The 21,190-nt window shown below is 41.9% G+C and overlaps 1 protein-coding gene across 4 annotated transcripts in view; it reads right to left on the bottom strand.

Moving 5' to 3' along the window:
• The window catches only part of rpap1 (RNA polymerase II associated protein 1), a 106,178-nt gene that overhangs the window by 71,087 nt on the left and 13,901 nt on the right, over positions 1-21,190 (bottom strand). For all 4 annotated transcript variants that reach the window (XM_052016063.1, XM_052016043.1, XM_052016035.1 and 1 more), the window contains 3 exons: positions 20,159-20,339; positions 19,075-19,230; positions 15,750-15,935 (listed from right to left, as the gene is read on the bottom strand). In XM_052016063.1, the coding sequence (XP_051872023.1) occupies positions 15,750-15,935; positions 19,075-19,230; positions 20,159-20,339 (523 nt within the window). The remainder of the gene's footprint in view (positions 1-15,749; positions 15,936-19,074; positions 19,231-20,158; positions 20,340-21,190) is intronic.

Genomic DNA, 21,190 nt, shown 5'->3' with positions numbered 1-21,190 from the left:
GACAAATTTTTAGATATTATGGAATCAAATTATATGAGGTTAGTGCAGGAAAGCAGCACTGAGGTAAAAGATCAGCCATGAGCTTATTGAATGCTGGAACAGGCACAAGGGGCTGAATGGCTTACTTTTACTTCTATTTCTTGCACACTTGCGTTCAGCAAAGCCACGGCCCCAGGACACTGGGACAGCACAAACTTCTAGGCTTGCCCAGTTCTCTGGCTAGGATTTCTGACCCTCTAAGCCTGCACCAGGTCATCAACCTCATTAAAATCACTGGGAGAAATTAACTGCTGTGAGAAGGGAAAGAAAAGCATTTTGTTATAACATTTTAATTGTGTGTGTTTTTGAAAGTCATTTAACTTGAACATAAGGTATTATATTATTGTAAACAATATTTTTAACAGGTCCCAAGTGGCTTTGATTGTATGTGAATATTAAAGATCTTTTTAAACATCCAATTAGAGTGATAAGCAGTGAGCTAAGGAGTGGGGCAATTTTGCTATCAGCATAGACAGCCACTTGCATGGAGAAAGGCCCTGTGCTGCATTACACAGAGCCATGCTTTCGATAGGAAAGGTTAAGAGGGATATGGGCCAAAGACCAGCAAATTGGACTAGTTCAGGTCAGTACCTTGGTCAGCATGGACCTGTTTCCGTGCTGTATAACTCAATGCTGACGTACTGTGGAAGGCTGTGCACAGGACAATACTGGAAGAAACAGTTTGATCCAAGGCAAAAGACTACTGACTTTGGTGCAGAGTAAGCTCTGTCTGTTGTTCAAGGACAGCAAAAGATTTGAGGTATTACATTGCAAGTACTAGTTACAATACAATACTGTGATAGAGCAAATCGTGACGCCAAACAGCTGCTGTTAAAATGTGAATGTTCAGCTTCTGTTCCAGTCAGGCAGAAGAGTTACAGCTGTGACACAACTGTATATCCCAAACCCTTTGGGGAGTACCCAACAGCTGATGGCACAGTGCCACCACTGCACAGATCCTCATCAATCAATGCTATCGGTAGAGAGTGCTTCTGTCTGACCACAGCCACGGATTTGAAACTGTGAAGGATTACATTGCAGCACTCAACTCGCTCTCCAATAATAAAAGTGACTTCTATGCAACAGTATCTCTTCTATATTGAAGTGGGTGCCTCAATCTTTGACCTACTGGAGCTGACTTTCGAAAACAGTCATTGGGTCATAGAATCATACAGCACAGAAATAGGCCCTTCAGCCCACTGAGTTCTTGCTGACCATCAAGCACCCATTCACATTAACCCCATTTTATTCTCCCCACATTCCCATTAACTCTCCTTGGGTTCCACCACTCACCTACACACAACGGGCAATTTGCAGCGGCTAATTAAACTACCAACCTGAACGTCTTTAGGATGCGGGAGGAAGCCCACATGGTCACACAGAGAACACATAAACACCACACAGTCAGCACCAAAGGTCAGGATTGAACCCAGGACACTAGGGATGTGATGCAGTGGTTCTTCAAGCTGCGCCACTATGCCGCCCTGAATGACATCCATTCCAGCACAAGTCATCAGAGAATGTAGGTCAATGCTCATAAAAATGCAGGAGGAACCACACCGGGCGTGCATTGCTCCCTTTGCTAATGGCCACATTAACCCAAGGGTGCTATTTGTAATGTGGATGTCAATAGGGTAGCAATTGGCTCATCAACCATCATACTTGTTCTTCTACACAACCAAATAATCTCAGAAACTTTTATCTTCCAAAGATGTTGCCAAAGTAAATTCTAAAGATTGGCAACACTTTACTGGCCCATCAAGCTTACTCTGCCTCATAAATTAGGGCTGGTATTGGCACATAGTCACACATGCCAATTATTTCATACATACATGGGATACTATACTACATCTGGGACAATGCAATAAATTATGCAGCTGTTTACATAAACTTGCCATTTGTTCCTTGAAAACAGAAGCTTGATCTGTTCAAATGTTGAAACGGTTTGAACACTGCATGGTCAGAGGTGCCAGCTTTCACATGAGGCCTTGTGTCTGCTTAATGGCATGTAACAGAACCCCTAGCACTAATAGAAAGAGTGAGGAGCTTGCCCAGTGTCCTGGCCAATACTCACGTTTCAATCAGTACTGTCAACATAGATAATACTGTTTACTTAATTTCTATTTGTGTCAGCTGGTTGCTCTGTTTCCTACATTGCAACAGCATCTACACTTTAGAGCCATTTCATTGGTTGCAATGTGCTCTGGTGCATGCTGAGGTCATAGAAAGTGCAAAATATAGAACAGTACAGCACAGGAACAAGCCCTTTGGCCCACAACGTCTGTGCCGAACATGATGCCAAATTAAACTAAATCTTTTGCCTATTCATGATCTATATAATGAATGTTTAGTGGCGTTTATGAGGCTGTTAGACAAGTGAATATGCAGGGAATGGAGGGATATGGATCATCCCTCCATTCCCTGCACATTCACGTGTCTATCAGCCTCTTAAACATCGCTATCATATCTGCTTCCATCACTACCTCTGGCAGCCCATTCTGGGCACCTATCTTTCTCTGTGTAAAAAAACTTGCCCCGCACATCTCCTTTAAATTCTCCCCCTCTCACCTTAAATGCGTGTCCTCTAGTGCTTGACATTTCTACCCCAGGAAAAAGATTCTGATCGTCTTCCCTACTTATGCCTCTCATAATTTTATAAACTTCTGTCAGGTCTTTTCTCAGCCTCCAACGGTCCACAGAAAACAACCCAAGTTTGTTCAACCTCTCCTTATAGCTCATACCCTCTAATCCAGGCAGCATCCTGAGAAACCTCTTCTGCACCCTTTCCAAAGCCTCCCCATCCTTCCTGTAAAGGAGCAATCAGAATTGCACACAATAAATAAATGTTACTATTTCCTTTCCTTTAGAACTTTCAATTTCATGAAAGAAACTGACAGGTTTTGGAGTGCTGCTCCACAATGGTATTCTGTTAAAGTCTTAAGAGAACACGTCATAGATTTGGGGTGCCTGACACATATCTGGAGTAGGAAAACAAAGGATGTGCATGTTTTACTGGGCACAAGCATCATGTTGTGGGCAAGCAGCAGTCAATGATCCCAAACTGTTGGGACAAAGATGGCTAAAGAGAAAGGCCCAAATGCCAACAACTGTACCAAGGACAAAACATCAAAATAAGCTCCAGAGGACTTCCAACAGCCAAAGAGACTGCCCTTCCCTGGTTTAACTTCAGTTTAGTCCTGCAGCCCCTGTTCTACAGGATAATGTTGATCTTTCTGCAAAATACTGCATTTAACTCTGATATAGTTTGGTTACGTTGATTAAATCCATACATTCTGAACATAATGCTGCAAGAGTACAAGTTGAGCAGAGAAAGGATAATTTTTTTTTCATTTCCAGAATCTAAGTTTTGCTGGCAAGGCCAGCACTTATTGACCATCCCTCGATCAGGTACTAGTGGAAGTATTCCCACAGTGCTGTTGGGCAGGGAGTATTGAGTGTCCTTATTGTGAGAGAGGTTGTGGGATTGGGAAGTGCTGTTGGGAGTAGGCTGGGCGAATGACTGCAGTGTACTTTGTAGATGTTACACACTGCAGCCACTGTGCACAAGCAGTGGAGGAAATGAATGTTTAGGACAGTTGATGGGGTGCCAATCATTGAGCTCAGTTGCTTTGTTCTGAATGCTGTCAAGATTGCTGCAGCTGCACCCATTCTGTAAAGTGAAGTGTGTCCATCAGGCTCCTAACGTGCTTTGTGGACCTTGGTGACATCAGGAAACGCATCACTCACTGCAGGATGCCCAGCCTCTGACCTGCTCTTATATCCACTGAATTTGTGTCTGGTCCAGTTTCTAGTCGACAGTGACCACACACCCCCCACCCCCCCCCCCCCCACCCCAGGATATTGATGGTCTTAGTAAAGCAACTGAATGTCAAGGGTAATTGGTTAAGCAGTCTTATTGAAGACTGTCATTGCCTGGCATTTCTGTGCACCAACATTACTTGCCACATCTCAACCTCCTGCATGAATGTTGCATAGGCTGCTTCATTTGCTAAGGAGCTGTGAATGGAAGTTAACATTGTGCAATCATCCACAAACATCCTAACTCCAAAGACAGAAGTAAGATCACTGATGAATTAGTTGAAGACGATCACGTCAGGACATTGCCCAAAGGAGTTCCCGCAGACAATGGCGAGGTTTTAGGCAGGGAGATGATGGTAGTGAAAGATTCCCTTCCGGACAGTATTTGATTCCATGCAGGAAGAGTTGCTCTGCAGCCCCATAGGAAAGAAACTACAGAGGGCCTAAGAATCAGCAGCCCTGTACAAACACTTTATACGTCATGTCAGTGTGAATCTACTGCCTAAGTCTCCATTCGTTAAAGGTCAACGAAAGCCCTGTGTTTGTTTCCCGTGACTTTATGAGCTGTTATTTGTAAAATCCAGACAAATAGGCTGGAGCTTTTCTTGGGTGCCTCAAGTAACATGTTCATGCAGGTGGTGGGCTGCTCCTCACTAGCATGTAGTGTGGATTTAGATCTTTGCTCCAGTGAATTTATTTTTAATAGATTATTGACTATGCTTAATGATTTAGCTGAGCTGCAGAGATACAAGGGACGATCACTGAAGATGAATGAGGCAGCCAAATATATATATATACACACACACACAAAAATATATATATATATATATATATATATATATATATATATATATATATCTCTCTCTGCATACATATATATGTGTGTGTGTGTGTTTATATACATATCAAGTATTTATACCGGGAGGCCCACTATGAATCAGTTGGTAGCACACTTTACCAAGAACTCTTACACTTAAGGGAGCACAGCACTATTGAGGGTCCTGTCCTCACTGGCACAGCTTTCAGATGGAACATTAACCCAAGACCTTGTCTGCTTTCACAGGTAGATGAATGGATCACAAAGCACTAATTTGTTTTCTTAAGAAGAGTAATTCACCTGAAGCCCTCACCAACCTAATCCTAAACCAACCTCATTAAAATAGGTTACCTGGTCAAAATCATGAAGCAGTCTATGTGCAATCCAAACAGTTGTCATAATTCCTACATTACTGAAGTGGTTAAAAGCAACACAAGGCATTTTAGGATGTCCCAAGGGTGTGAAAGACACTAGGTTATAATAACTTTTCTCTTCCTCTATATACCCATTGGTAATGTGATGGCAGGGAATGACTTATACATTTTCACAATGCTTTCTTCTCAAGATACTTCAAGGCCCTCTTGTCTATCTTGTAAAGCCTGTTACACAGTGACACAAAGTGGATCAGTTATTGACCAAGATGTCCAGCACACAATTATGCAGAATGTCTCACCAAGACCAAAGGATAGAGGAAGACAGAAATAGAAAAGGACCTCAGACAAAGCTTTCAAATTAAGATTAAATTCTGTACACCTACACAATAGAATGATCTTTCACCTTCCTGTCCCTATTTGTACGATTATTTTCTGGGGTGCATCTACTCCTATACCACACTACACTAGCTGTCAGCAAGCTCTCTATCAAATGCTGGGGAATTGCCCAGCATAAGTCATTTGCTTTCATCTGTACTAGGACTAGTCAATTCAGTGGACAACAACCACTCAGATAGAACTCCAACCATCTTCTCTGCGTGCAGCTGGCGAAGCAATAGTATGCAATTGATAACCCCTTAATTAAATGGAGTCATTCATATCCAAGCTTTCAACTATCACAAAGAACTACTCTAGAAAGGTAAACCACACTCAAGTCCCGATTGCTGGACCGTCCTTAAACTTGAACTCATCAAAACCTCTGCTCAATTAGCCTAAATCACCACATCCGGTTCACCTATCACCTGTGCCCTGACTCATGTGGTTCCCAGACACACAATACCTTGATTTCCAAACTCCCATCTTTGTTTTCCAATCACACTACAGCTCCCCTCACGCTCCAGAGGACAATGGCGCTCTGCACTCAAGAAAGAGATTAAGTGGTTTTGGACATTAAGGGAATCAAGAGATACAGGTGCTGCTGAGATAAAAGATCAGCCATGATCTTACTGAGTGAATCGCCTAATGACCTATCACTGCTTCTATGTCCTTTGGTATTATTGAGGAAGAGCAGCATTGCTGAAGGTGCTATCTTTTAGATAAAACTTCACACTGAGATGGTCATCATCCTTCTCAGACAAATGCAAAAGCTCCTGCTGCACTATTCAAAGAGTAGCACAGAAAAATTCCCTGGTGCCCTGATCAAAAATTATCCCTCAAACAACATCGCCAGAACAGATTATCTGGTCATTATCGCACTGCTGTTTGTGGCAACCTGCCATATTCAAAGCGTCTACAATATTCCCTACATTACAGCATTGACCAGACTTCAAATAATACTTAATTGGCTGCAAAGAACTTTGGAACAACCCAAGGACATGAACATTCCCAGTGCCTAGGATCATTGTGGCATCGGGGAGGATATTCGTCCATCAAGTCTATGGCTACAATAGCTAGGCCACCGTAAGTTCAGCATGGAATGATCTGAGATCTTTCTGGTTTATATTCACACATTGGCCCTCTGGCAGTACCTCAATACTTCAAACAAGCCAAAAAGAATTGCTGAATAAACGAAGAAAATACCTCCAAACCAAAGAATACTCTCTGAGATGAGGCTATATTCTAAAATCAAAAAAAAAGGACTGCGGGCTCACTGGCTGGACGTGCAGTTATCAGGATGTTGAGTAGCATTTTTACACAACATTTAATCCCCTCGGCAACATCCTTCATCCTGACTGATGTTAGTAAGATCGGCTTAATCAATATCTGTTAGCATCACAGCATCAGGATCTCAATGCCAACGACAGGAGGATTTTGCATTGATCTACCAAATGTAGCTGCTGTTAAAACATTGTTGTGGTCCCCAAAAGTTGGTGAGTAAGGATTTGCCTGAAAACATCATGTTGACAATTACCAGAGTATGAGGGACAAACGGTGATACTGAAGCACTCAAAGAGAGATTCAGAAAGTTAATCAAACCCATGACCTAAGAGAAGCGTTTGACGGACTGCAGCTTAAAGGTGTGAGATATTCGGAAAACTGCAAGTCTACAACATCTGCAGTGCTTTGCCAGCATTTTGAGTCCAGAAGCATCTGTGAAGAGAAGAATATTAGTGTTTTCACAAAGAATCCTTAATGGAAACTGGCACTGAAGAAAATGTCTAGACCTGAAACTTTAATCCATCTTCTCTCATATTTACAAAACCTACTTGATACATCGTCCCATTCATGTGATTCTGTTGAAACTCCATAAACTTGAGCACATACAAAACTCAACCATCATTATGCTACCTCATGCCACATTCTGCTGACCTATGCATTAATCTGGAATTTATCCTTGCCAGCGTGTCTAGGTCCCTCCAATTTCAGCCCTCCCTAACTCTGAGCCACTTCAGAACTCTCTGTTCTTTGGCTTCTGGCCCCTTGCACAATTTCAGTTTCCATTGCTTCATCTTTGTATTCGGATCTCTCTCTCTAGTCCTTCATTTTATCCCTTTCCTCCCTTTTTACCCCTCTCTCTCTCATGCCCCCTTCTCTCTCTCTCGTGCCCCCTTTTCTCTCTCTCTCTCTCTCGCGCCCTCTTGTACAAGAGGCCAGAAGCCAAAGAACAGAGTTCTGAAGTGGCTCAGAGTTAGGGAGAGCTGAAATTGGAGGGATCTGGACACACTGGCAAGGATAAATTCCAGATTAATGCATAGGTCAGCAGAATGTGGCATGAGGTAGCATAATGATGGTTGAGTTTTGTATGTGCTCAAATTTATGAAGTTTCAACAGAATCACCTGAATGGGACGATGTATCAAGCAGGGTTTGTAAATATGAGAGAAGATGGATTAATATTTCAGTACTGGTTATTTTATTCAGTGCCAGTTTCCATTAAGGATTCTTTGTGAAAACATTAATATTTTTCTTTTCACAGATGTTTCTGGACTTGAAGAAAATGCTGGCAAAGCACTGCATCTTTAGTAGCCTTGCAGTTTTCCGAATATCTCACATGAAAGCTTTCAGAGCCACTTGCGGCATTGGGATATTATCTGCAAGACCACAGCAAGGGAAGAAGGTTGCATTTTTGAAGATCTAAAATGGCCATCAATTTCTTCGTCATTCAAATCTTATCTTCCCTGTGCAGCTCTGTTTGTATAACCGTAGGGCTCGTATTGTGCCCGCGAGAGGGGCGAATTGAACTATCACACAACTCAAACCATTAGGAAGGGTTCACGTGCATGAGAACAATATGCTGAAAATTATAAATAAAGTTGGTTGTTAGATGGAACATATTTTATTTATAAATACAAAGGGTAAAAGCTATCAGCTGTAAATTGCTGCAGTTTAAAATTACCAAGGAAGGTCATTTGTTCAAAAAGGCTAGTAATTTAAAAGTTACAAGGTTAATAGTAAACATGGACATAGCCATATAAACATTAGCAGGAGATGAAGACCAGAAGTTATTGGGTGGTTTGGTTCATAGAATGCATTCGGGACAGTTTTCTGAAGCAATGGGCAAGGAAACAGGCTCCCTTAAACCTTACCCCGTGTAAAAAAAAACATGATCAATTATTAATCTCGTGGTAAGAAATCCTCGGGGGAAATTAATCACAATATGGTTGAATTTTATATGCAGTTCAAAAGAGATACAGATTAGTTAGAAACTAGAGCAAATAAATCTAACCATGTAGAAATGAGGCTCATATTGGCTAAGATAGACAACTTAAGAGGTTTGCCAGCAGGTTTAAAAAAAATAAATTCTCCTTTCTTCAAGGGACAACATCCAAAGTAAAACACTTTTTAACTACAGGAAAAAGCAGATAGTTTCAGACCTTATCATGTTATTCTATTGAGAAATAAAAACTTCACAAGACGAGTGATCCATCAGTGGCTAATGAAACAGATTGAGGATAATTAAAAGATGATGCTTATAATCTTGCCAAAAGAATAGCAATACTGTGCATTGGAAGAGTTTTAGAAAACAGCATCAAGTGAAGCTAAAATTTGATAAAAGGGGAGAAAATAGATTATGAAAGTAAATTAGCAAGAAATATAAAGAACATATTGTACAAGTTCCTAAAATTACGGAAAAGGAACTTATTAGGAGGCTATTCTGCCCATCTGATCCATACTGGCTCTCATCAGTCCCATTATTTCTTCTTGTTCCCTGTAACCCTTATTCTCTCTCACATGCCCATCAACTAGCAAACTAACCAACATATCTTTGGGATGTGGGAGGAAATTAGAACACTTGAAAGAAACCCACAAGTCACCACGGGAACATCCAAACTTCACACAGACAACACCCGAGGTCAGGATCAAACCAAGATTCTACCCAGAGAGAAACTAAAATAAGACAAAGTCCCATTCAGACAAAGAAAGGAGAAAATATTACAGAGAATAAAAAGTGGCTGAGGCAGCAAGCATTGTGTTTTTATTTTATTCCATCTTCACAATGCAAGATAGAGTGGCCCACATCTTCTCCTCACCAACGAGCCAGTCACTTGTTCTCCAAACATGCCCCCAAGCACACTCTCCCACTGGGAAGCCAGCTACCAGCTTACTGGCAAGGGCCAGTGCAGCACAGAGCCCTTCCAATCAACGCTTGCAGCCTCCACCCTCAGAATTGCTTTCAAGAGCTGGCTAAACCCCATCCCCAGGCTTCTTGACTACCCAAGGAGTCAGAGACATTCAATATGAGCAAGAATTTTATCAATATCTCCGACATCCACAAACCTTCTGATACCTCTCAAAAATATTGTCCCTAAACAAAATTGAAAACACTTCAACATTACAGGAAGCAATTAACATAATTAAACTTATTTAAATTAATTAAAAGAAAACAAGCTTGTACTTATCCTTCTCCTCTCAGCAAATTTTTCCCCATTAAAATCAATGGACTTACCTGACTAGCAGGCATATTTCCCAGCCCAGCAGAAGTTTAGACTGCCCTTGCGAGATATCATGAGGCCCTTTCGACTGAGTGTTAATCAGATGAGCAGAAGTTTGGAACTTCTGCCTTCACTCCACTTCTCAAACCACACAGCTCCATAGGCAAAAGCCATGTCAATAAAAAAAAACAGAAGTGGAGGGGCACCAACGGTCTATGGACAATGAAGGACTTGAGAGTAATTTCTAACAATGCAGAGAAAATATTTGAGAAACTGAAGGGACTACAACCAAAATCTTCTGGAACATAACCTGCATGCCAAGATTCTCATACAAGTGGCTACAAAGATAGTGAATACATTAGCTGTAAATTTTATCATTTACTTTGATCATCACTCAGTGGACTTAAAAGCAGCAAATGTAACATTGCTCTTCAAGAAAGGAAGGAAAAAATACAGTGAGCTATAGACCAGTTAGTCTGAAATCTGTCACAAAATGCTGAATGCATTATGAAGGACACAAGTTATAAAATCATAATGTAGACTGTCACAATTTTATCATGGAAGAGTAGTGTTTGACAAACCTAATGGAGATTTTTTGGAAGATGTAACGAGCTGCAGAGATAGGGAGCAATATAACAAGGCATACAAAAATCTGAGGGTGGATTGGGAGAGCAGACATGGAGAGGAGTTTAGAACTAGGGGTCATATTCTCAGTATAAGGAGTCAGCGATTTAAGACAGAGGTGAGGTGAAAATTCTTTATGCATCGACTATATTCAACGGTGAGGTGGGTACATTTTTAGACAGTAAGGGAATTATGAGGATATAGGAATCAGGAAAGAGACTTGAGGTACAGTACCAGGGAAAGCCATTAGAGAAGAAAGATTAAGTTGAGAAGGGTGGATAGCCATCCAACCAAAGCCTATTGGTCCTTAGGTCTTTTGCTATCCCTAGTATCTTGGTGTTGTGTTGTCCACCTGTCAGAAGGTTGGAAGAGCCTTCCCTCTTGATCCCAAGACTGATTTGATGCTCAATATTGGGTGACTGCTCTTAACTGAACTTGTCTGGTGCCATGGCTTGGAAGGTAACTCAGCAGAGTCGGAGTACTGGTTCACAAGGTCACAAGACAAGGGAGCAGAAGTAGGCCATTCAGCCCATCGAGTCTGCTCCAAAGAAAAGGGAAAAAAGAAAAAGAAATGAGAAATTTGGGGGGGGGGGGGGGGGGGGGGGAGGAAAAAAAAACACTATTCTAACCCCAATTTCCGGCCTTATCCCCATATCCTTGATACCCCAACTATTTAGATATCTATCTATCTCTTCCTTAAACGCCTCCAATGATCTAGCCTCCACTGCTGTACCTGGCAAGGAATTCCACAAATTCACCATCCTCTGGCTAAAGAAATTTCTCCTCATCTCTGTTTTAAACCTGTACCCTCTAATTCTAAGATTGTGCCCTCTGGTCCTGGACTCACCCACCAAGGGAAACAGCCGAGCCACATCTACTCTGTCCAGTCCTTTCAACATTTTAAATGTCTCTATGAGGTCCCCTCTCATTCTTCTGTACTCCAGTGAGTACAGTCCAAGAGCCGACAAACGCTCATCATATGTTAGCCCTTTCATTCCGGGAATCATCCTCGTAGGTCTCCTCTGAACCCTCTCCAACATCAGCACATCTTTCCTAAGATATGGGGCACAAAACTGTGCACAGTATTCCAAATGAGGCCTCACTAGTGCCCCAGAGAGCCTCATCAACACTTCCTTACTTTTATACACTATACCTCTCGAAATGAATGCCAACATAGCATTCACTTACTTTACCACAGATCTGACCTGGTGGTTAACCTTTAAGGTATCCTGCACGAGTACCCCCAAGTCCCTTTGTACTTCTGTACTTTGAATTTTCTCTCCTTCTAGATAAAAATCTGCCCGCTTATTTCTGTTTCCAAAGTGTACAACAGCACATTTCTCAACATTGAATCTCATCTGCCATTTCCTTGCCCATTCTCCTAAACTGTCTAGGTCTCTCTGCAACCTTCCTGTCTCCTTAATACTCTCTACTCCTCCACCTATCTTGGTGTCATCTGCAAACTTAGCCACAAAACCATTTACTCCATCATCCAAATCATTAATGTACAAGGTAAAAAGAAGCGGCCCCAACACCGACCCCTGCGGAACACCACTAGTAACCGGTAGCCAACCAAAACAAGATCCTTTTATTTCCACCCTTTGCTTCCTGCCAACCAGCCAATGCTCCACCCATTCTGTTATCCTACCCGTAATTCCATAATCTCTCATCTTATTAATCAGTCTCTTATGCGGCACCTTGTCGAAGGCCTTGGTGAAAGTCCAAATACACAACATCTACCGCCTCTCCCTTATCCACCCTACCTGTGATTTCTTCAAAAAACTCCAATAGGTTGGTCAGGCAGAATCTTCCCTTCACAAAACCATGTTGGCTAGGACCTACCTTGCCTTGCACCTCTAGGTATTCCATAACCTCATCCTTGAGGATCGATTCCAATAATTTTCCCACCACTGACGTCAGACTAATAGGTCTGTAATTTCCTTTATGCTGCCTCCCACCTTCCTTATACAGTGGAACTACATTTGCGACCCTCCAGTCCTCCGGAACCATGCCGGAGTCTATCAATTCCTGGAAAATTATCACTAATGCCTCCGCTATCTCTAAAGCCACCTCCTCCTTCATAACCCGGGAATGCAACTCATCCGGTCTGGGAGACTTATCAGTCTTTAGCCCATTTAGTTTTCCTAGCACCTTCTCTCTAGTAATCTTAACTGAACTCAGTTCCATTCCGTGAGACCCCTGACTAACTGGTATATTGCTGATGTCCTCCACAATGAAGACCGATGCAAAATACTCATTTAGTTCTTCTGCCATCTCTTTATCATCCATTATAATCTCTCCTGCACCGTTATCAATTGGTCCTATATCAACCCGTGTCTCTCTTTTATTCCTTATATATTTAAAAAAACTCTTAGTATCCTTTCAAGTGTTATCTGCCAACTTCTTTTCATAATTCATCTTTTCTTTCCTAACGACCTTCTTAGTTTCTTTCTGCAGGTTTTTAAAAGTTTCCCAGTCTTCTGTTTTCCCACTCATTTTTGCTTCCTTGTATGCCCTCCCTTTTGCTTTTATTTTAGCCTTCACCTCTCTCGTTATCCACATTTGTGCCTTTTTTCCATTCAAAACCTTTTTTCTTGGAATATATATCCTGCATTTTCCTTATTACTTGTAGAAATTCCTTCCATTTCTGCTCCACCGTCCCTCCAGCTAGCTTACTCTTCCAATCAATTTGGGCCAACTCCTCTCTCACACCACTGTAATTTCCTTTGTTCCACTGAAATATCGATACACCAGTTATCAGCTTCTCCTTCTCAAATTTGAAACTGAACTCAATCATATTGTGATCACTAGTTCCCAATGGTTCCTTTACCTTCAGTTCCCTAATTACCTCCGGTTCGTTGCACAGCACCCAATCCAAAACAGCCGATCCCCTGGTGGGCTCATCAACAAGTTGCTCCAAAAATCGTCCTGTAGACATTCCACAAACTCACTCTCCTGAGATCTACTGCCTTGCTGGATTTCCCAGTCCACCTTCATGTTAAAATCCCCCATAATTATCTTCACGTTGTCACTCTGGCACGCTTTTTCTATTTCAAACTGCAACTTATGGTCCACTTCCTCACTGCTATTAGGGGGCCTATATATAACTGCTACTATTGTCCTTTTACCCTTGCTATTTCTTAGCTCCACCCATAAGGATTCCGCCTCTTCTGACCCAATGTCCTTCCTTTCTATTGATTTTATACCATTACTAACCATCATGGCCACACATCCCACTCTGCCTACCCGCCTATCCCTCCTATACACTGTGTACCCCTGGACATTCAGTTCCCAATCACATCCATCATAAAGCCATGACTCGGTGATTGCCACAATGTCGTATTTACTAACCTGTAATTGTGCCACTAGGTCATCTACTTTATTCCTAATGCTACGTGCATTTAAATATAGTACATTTAGTCCAGTATCTGCTATTGATTTTGTTGTACTTCTATTGTTCAGCAAATTATCCTGACTTTTCACCTGCCTGTCCTTCTTACCATCCTCACTGCACGCTACCTTAGACATGTTTCTATATACCTCATCCTCTATGCTAACATCTTGTATCCTAACATCCTGGTTTCCATCCCCTTGCCAGATTAGTTTAAACCCTCCCCAACAGCTAAATTAAACATTCCCGCCAGGATATTGGACCCTTTGGAGTTTAGGTCATGCCTCCCCCAAAAAAGGTCCCAATGATTAAAAGACTATGTCCAACCAGCTCCACTACACAAAAACTGAGTCCAACACATACACCCAGAGGATATTTCCCCAGGCTCCAGACTATTCAAATCATGACAGAAACACTTCTAGGCCATTGCTCAAGCCAAATTGTGTGTCTGGCTATGGTGGGGGGTGGGCAGCATTTAAAAAATCTACATTTAAGTTAACCAGTCATTAGCATGGGTAAAATAGCAAGAAAAAAACTAACAATTTGCAATAATGTCAATTTCAGAGTGGCCAATGATAGAGTTTTGTTCTGCTTATTTGGAGCTCAAACAGTTGGAGGACAATGTTCCCATACAGTTATACAATATAGAAACAAGTTCTTCACCTGAATGTAAAACTGAAATTAAACTGTGTTTAGGTATTAGAGGGAGTAACACCCAATAGTCTGGAAATCTGCTTGTCCAGCACTAACAGAGACCCAATGGTGCCAGATTATCAGTCTTACTATATTGTCTTTGAAGGAGGGGCAATATAGATCAACTAGAATTATCCCAGGACTCTAATAAACATTAAATCATAAGGGCAGAAGAAGGGATTTATCGAAGTTTGTGATAATAACAAAAACTTATAGGGCAAATGGAGAGAACCTACCATTGTCAGTTGGTAATTTTATAAGGAACGAAGTTACCAATGGATACGCATTATAACTTTTAACTTCACACACAAAAAGGTGTCAGAGGTTCCTTATTCTCCTTCCCTCGATCTTCTGAACAACTGGATTCTCCAATTATCTCAACACCGCCCCCCCACTGCTACGTCACCCATCTGCACCCTCCTCCCACTCCCACAATAGCAGTTGATGCTAGTTTTGTGAATTAACTTAAATCAGGAGACAGAAGCATAATCACAGTAGTGTGTTTTAAGAGGGGTCTTTAAGAATGTGGCGAGGCAGGGCGGCACTGCAAGGAATTCTGGAACTTGTAGACCAGGCAGGAAAAGGTACAACTTCCAAAGGAAGGAATGAAGGGATGTGTTCATCAGGGCAGAGACAAAAAGTGAGAAAGCTTTGTAGCAATGTTGTTGAACAGGTAGTTTAGCACAGACAGAGACACTATGAGGGGATTTAAACTCATTTCTAACTAATGTCTTTTGCTCCAAATCTTTGAGAATGATACCAACCAAACCTTCAAGCCCAAGGCAGCACGTCGACTGATCCAACCAACTATTCACATTAATTCACCACCCACTTCTTTCCTCATAGCATAGCAATTTGCTCCAAGCCAAGTATTTATCTGAATCCTTTTTGAAAATGACTACTGAACTTGCTTATTCCACCCTTTCAGGAAATGCATTATTGATCTAATTAATTTGCTACAGAAAGGAATTCTCATCTCTCTGGCTCCAGTGCCAATTACCTTGAAACTATTCACTGGTTGCCAACCCCTCTGCCAGTGAAAACAGTTTCTTCATTTTTAGTTTATTAAAAACTCTTGTGATTCTGACCACTGCAATTAAATCTCCCACACTGAGCATTTTACCTGTAGTTTCTTGGTCCATTGGCTCTTTCTTGAATGAATTGGACTGTAGTTCTGCCTCCAAGTGAGAATCACTTTGCTTATCCTCGTCACTGTTTTCTGCTCCTTGTGTATTGGTTTTGTTGCTGGAGACTTCAATGTAGCTTTCCCCCGATCTTCTTGATTTTAGAAAAGCAATCAAACTTGGGTCTAGATAAATAGGAAATTGGAAAAGGGTTTGGGGGAAAGGTTAGCAGAAAGAGGAAAAAAAATGCATTAACATGTTTGGTGGGAAGAACAAACCATTGTTAGATTTTGTAAAAGCATCACCCAAATATTATCAAACAGATACATAACCTCTGAAGATTTCCACCATTGTGCTAAAGCTCCTCAATAGCAGCACATCAATGGAGAAGGCCCATTGATGTAGCATTGCTCAAATGCACGCATCAATTAATAAATTGCAAGAGCCTGTAAAATGCATCCACAATCAAATCAGTGTCCAATCCCAACAATCAACACATGACACCAATTTATAAAGGCCATCCTTGATTAAGTCACACACCACCTGCACTCACTATCACTGCAGCAGTTCACACCAACATACACAGTCTACCTATGGACAGCATCAACTTTCAACACCCATTGATGCCTTTTTAAAATCCTAGAATGCATCAATAACCATGAGCATTGCTAAATTTAACGAAAACTTTGGGGAAAACTACGAGTGCATTTTAACTTTTTACTGGACTGACATTTTGTAAATAGGCCCTTGAAATCCTCAGACAAATGTCAAATGATTTAACAATTCATCCCAAGCTATCTAAAATTCTCCTTCTCAGGCCTTGAGTGGTAGTCGGCTTTTACAAAACAATCCAAACTCCAATTCCAAGGTATGTGAACAGCATCTAACATGCTGCCCTTGTGTGCAGAGTAACCTGGACGAAATCCGGATGTTAGGTCCAAAAGTAGTAGATGGAGGTTTACACTCAGAGTGATCAGTTGTCACTATAGTTAAGGCCACTGAACAAATAATAAGCTTTCACAATCACTTAGAAACAGCAAGAGGCAGTTTCAGTGTATGCCTAGAACAGCAGCCTTACCTCTAAATCAAACCTACTTGCACAGCTTGAGCACATGATCTCGACTACCACTTGGCACAATACTGAGGGAATCCTGTACTTTTGGAGGTGTCATCTTTCAGGCAATCCACATCTACTCCCATGACCATGTTTGAAGCAGCATTCTCCCTGCTGTTCCACTTAAAAACAAGTTATCTTGTTGTAATCTCATTACTGTCTCTGAAGCCTTGCTGTGTGCAAATAAGCTGCTGTGTTTCCTGAATTTACAACAGGGATTGTGGTGTTGCAACATTTAAATTACTGGACTAGTAATCTTAAAGAGTTACAAATGAACAATCTAGAGACCTAAATATTACCAGGACAGCAGTGGAGTCATAGCTCACACAAAAGAAAATGGCTGAGTTGTTGAAGATCAATCAACCTGGCCCCAAGTCATCACTGCAGGAATTCTTCAGGATAGTGTCCTTGACACAACCACCTTAAGCTGCTTCATCAATGTCCCTCCTTCTATCATACGGTCAGAAGTGAGGAAGTTGCTGATGATTGCACAATGTTCAATTCCATTCACAACTCCTCAGCAAATGAAGCAGCACATACTTGCATGCAACAAGACCAAGACATCACTCAGGCATGGGCTGTTAAGTGGCAAATAACACTCATATTACAAGTGCTAGGCTTTGACCATCTCCCATAAGATAGAGTTTAACTACGCTTGACAATGAATAATCATCAAGACCCCCACTATCAATGGGAGGTCACCAATGACCAGAAACTCCAATGGATCAGCCGCATAAATACTGTGACTACAAGATCATAGAGTGGGTATCCTGCAGTGAGTGATTCAGCTCCTGATACCTCAAAGCCTTTCCACCATCTACAAGGCAGAAGTCCGAGCATGATGGACTACTCTCCACTTCCAACAGCACTCAAGTTGTTCGACACCATCCCGAACAAAGTAGCCTAATTGACTGGTACCCTGCCCAAGATCCTGAACATTAATTCTCTCCACTACCAGCACTAACTAGAGAAAAAAGTCATTCACCTACACTAGTCTGACAGCACCTCCCAAATGCACAACCTCTACCAACACGAAAGACAGGCACATGGGAAGACCACAACCGCTTCAAGGTTCACCTCCACCCCCACCCCAGTCACACACCATCCTGACTTGAAAATATATCACTGTTTCTTCATCACCATTGGATCTAAATCCTGGAACTCCCTGCCTAACAGCACTGTGAGAGTACTTTCACCAGAAAGACAGCAGCAGTTCAAGGATGCAGTTCACCTACACTTCCTCAAGGACAATTGGGGAATGCCAATAAATGCTGGCCCTGCCAACATTTCCAGATTCTGAAAAATGAATAAATGAACAAAGTATTCCATTGGCTGGGACCACTTCACTCAACAATCACCACTATTCAAAACAAGTACCTCACCACTCATTTCACTCCTGTTTCAGACACTTAGGAGCACATTATCCTACAAAATCACACAGGATGATCAAAAATCACTATTTAAAGTTGTTCAGATTTGACAAAGACATCTCACACATGTAATTTGCATTTAGTATATTTCAAATGATACCAGATTTAATTCCCAATTTCGAGTTAGCTAAGGGTAATGTCAAAAAAGTAGTCAGATTTGTGTTCACATCAATGCCTTTCACAATCCAGAATACCCAGAAGTGTTATATACATAATTAATTTCTTGCAAAGCAAAAAAACTGCAGATGTTGAAAATCCAAAAACAGAAACATAAAGTGATGAAAATATTCAGGTTGGGAGGCATCCGTGGAGAGAGAAACAGAATTAATGCCTCCTGTCAATGACCATTCATCAGAACTGCAGAGTATTTCCAGCATTTGACACCACTGTGATATAGGAAAACAGCAACCACTGTGTGCACTGCAAGGTCCTACAAACAGCACTGAGATAATGACGGCTGTATCTGTTTCATTATATCGTTTGGACAGGATACTCTTCTTCCTTTACTATTTGCAGCGATTAGCACAGTTGCCTTCTCTTACGTGCCAGAGGGCTAAAGGTAAGAGGAAGATCCTCCAGAAGGGCACCTTCCTTTTGATCATCCATGCGCAAATATCAGATGGAAGACAGAATTGGGTTCCGCCACAGTCCGCTGCACAACCACTGGTTTAGACTTGTCAAGGTGGAAGCACCTGCACTGTTGATGCGTTCAGGAGGAAAAGCAGAGCTGGAGGAAAAAAACTGAGATAAAGAAATTAGTTACTGAATACACTCACTCACCTAATCGTGCCATGAGATTATTGCGTTCTTCCTCAATCTCGTCCTTAGACATGGCCTGCAGTCTGGCAAGATTCTCTTCGTGAATCCTCTGAGCTTCTTGACGGTCTATCTCTTTACCCAGTTTTTCTCCTGAAGCCCATCTCCCATCATCTGAAACTGTGTGCCAAATCAGGCAAATAAAAACTTAGGGTGTAAACAAGGTGTGGAATTTAGAAATCTAAAGCCCTCTCAATTACACACCGTGGCAGAGTAACAGGAGATAGCAATCTCCTTTGCATTAGTCAATTAGACCATGGGTGATCTGTTTCTTAACATGAGGGGATTATTCACAAGGTAACCTGCCCCCAATTTAATTAGAACTGAAAAATCAAAAAAGACTGCAGGTGCAGAAAATCTGAAATAAAAACAGAAAATGCTGGGAACACTCAGCAGGTCAAGCAGCATCTGTGGAGAGAGAAACAGGTTTCATATTGAAGACCTACATTTCAGTTCTGGCAAAGGATCTTCAATATGAAACATTGACTCTGTTTTTCTTTCCACAGATGCTGCCCGACGTACTGAGTGCTCTAGCATTTTCTGCTTTCATTCCCATTGCTAATTATATTGTTGGCCCAACATCAATCAGGGACATTGCTCTCTGCTCTTCCCCTCCTGCTAATGCAGCCCAAGGTATGCCTAATTGAGTCATATAGATAAGCAGCCAGTAGAAAGATATTATGCACTTACATACCCCAGGGAGCCACCCTCACTATCCTGTCAATCCAGCAACAGAACATCATACACACAGTGTTGAGGGAAAAACTTTTAGCAATCCTTATGCTACAAAAGGATGACACAAGGGACTACAGATGGTGAGATCTGGAGCAAAACACAAACTCAGTGGGTCAGGCAGCATTTGTTGAGACAGTAGGATAGTTGACATTTTGGGTCAAGACCCTGCATCAGGGCTAGGAGTGTAAAGGGGAGGTAGCCAGTACACAGAGGTGAGGGGGAGGGGTGAGGCAGGAGTTAGCGCGTGACAGGTGGATCCAGGTGAGGAGGGGTTGATGGACGAAAGCTACAGAAGTTTTTCCTATACATTCACCTGGCGAGTGGCTCTTCTCCGATGTTTCTGTAGTCTGAGTCTGAGCTGACCTCTGCTTCCCTGTACCCATGATCAATGGGCTGATTCCAGGTTGAGAAGCCTCTGCCTGACGTGCTTCAGCTGCTCTTTTTGCCTCAAGTTTCTGGGCAAAGATACTTTTCTTTCCTGAAACTGGTTTCAACTGGTAAAAGAAAAATATACACATGATTGATAGGCACGCAAAATGAAATGGACTAACTTGGATGATCCAAATAGACCAAAAAATCTAATTGTTTCTTAAAGAATTTCAGGGTTGCCCCTCCACTTATCTATCATGGAGTCCATTCCATGCACTGGAATTTGCCCCAATTATTCCAGAAGAAGCACCACCACATCAGGAAACCTCAGGAAATGTGCAGAGTCTAGCCATCAGTGGCAGCACAGTGGCGCTGCTGGTAGAGTCACTGCCTCACAGCTCCAGTGATCTGGGCGCAATCCCGACCTCTGGTGCTGGTCATGTGGAGTTTGCACATTCTTCCTGCTGCTTCGTTTTATTTTCCTCCAGTTGCTTCAGTTTCCTCCCATTTCCCAAAGATGTGTGGGTTAGCAAGTGAACTGACTACTGTAAATTGTCCCTAATGGATAGGTGAGTGGTAGAATCTGGGAAGAGTTGATGGGAATATGGGGAGAGTAACAGGTTATGGTAGGATTAGTTCAAAAATCGGTGTTTGATGGCCGGCATGGACTCGGTGAGCTGAAGGGCCTGCTTCTGTATTTCTCCATATAACTCTAAACATCTTGTGCCATACATCTGAAAAGAAGCAACCACTGATCTCATCGGAGGCTCATGAGTAGTGTGGAAAGCAAGTTAGGCTGTACTACAAAAAATATTCAGGATGTCCCAAGCCAGTTTTCAGTGAATGAAGCAGCTTCTTCACAGCCTGCATTCACTATGGGCACGTTAAATATTGGTTGCTAATTTGTGAACAGCTATGTCCCACTATACTGACCTCCTAAACACTTGTCATGTTACACAAAGGATAACTCCTGACC

Source organism: Pristis pectinata, chromosome 1, assembly GCF_009764475.1.
Source record: "Pristis pectinata isolate sPriPec2 chromosome 1, sPriPec2.1.pri, whole genome shotgun sequence".
Taxonomy (NCBI): Eukaryota; Metazoa; Chordata; class Chondrichthyes; order Rhinopristiformes; family Pristidae; genus Pristis; species Pristis pectinata.
Note: the sequence above shows the minus strand (reverse complement) of the source record. Positions and strands in the feature narration are given on the sequence as shown.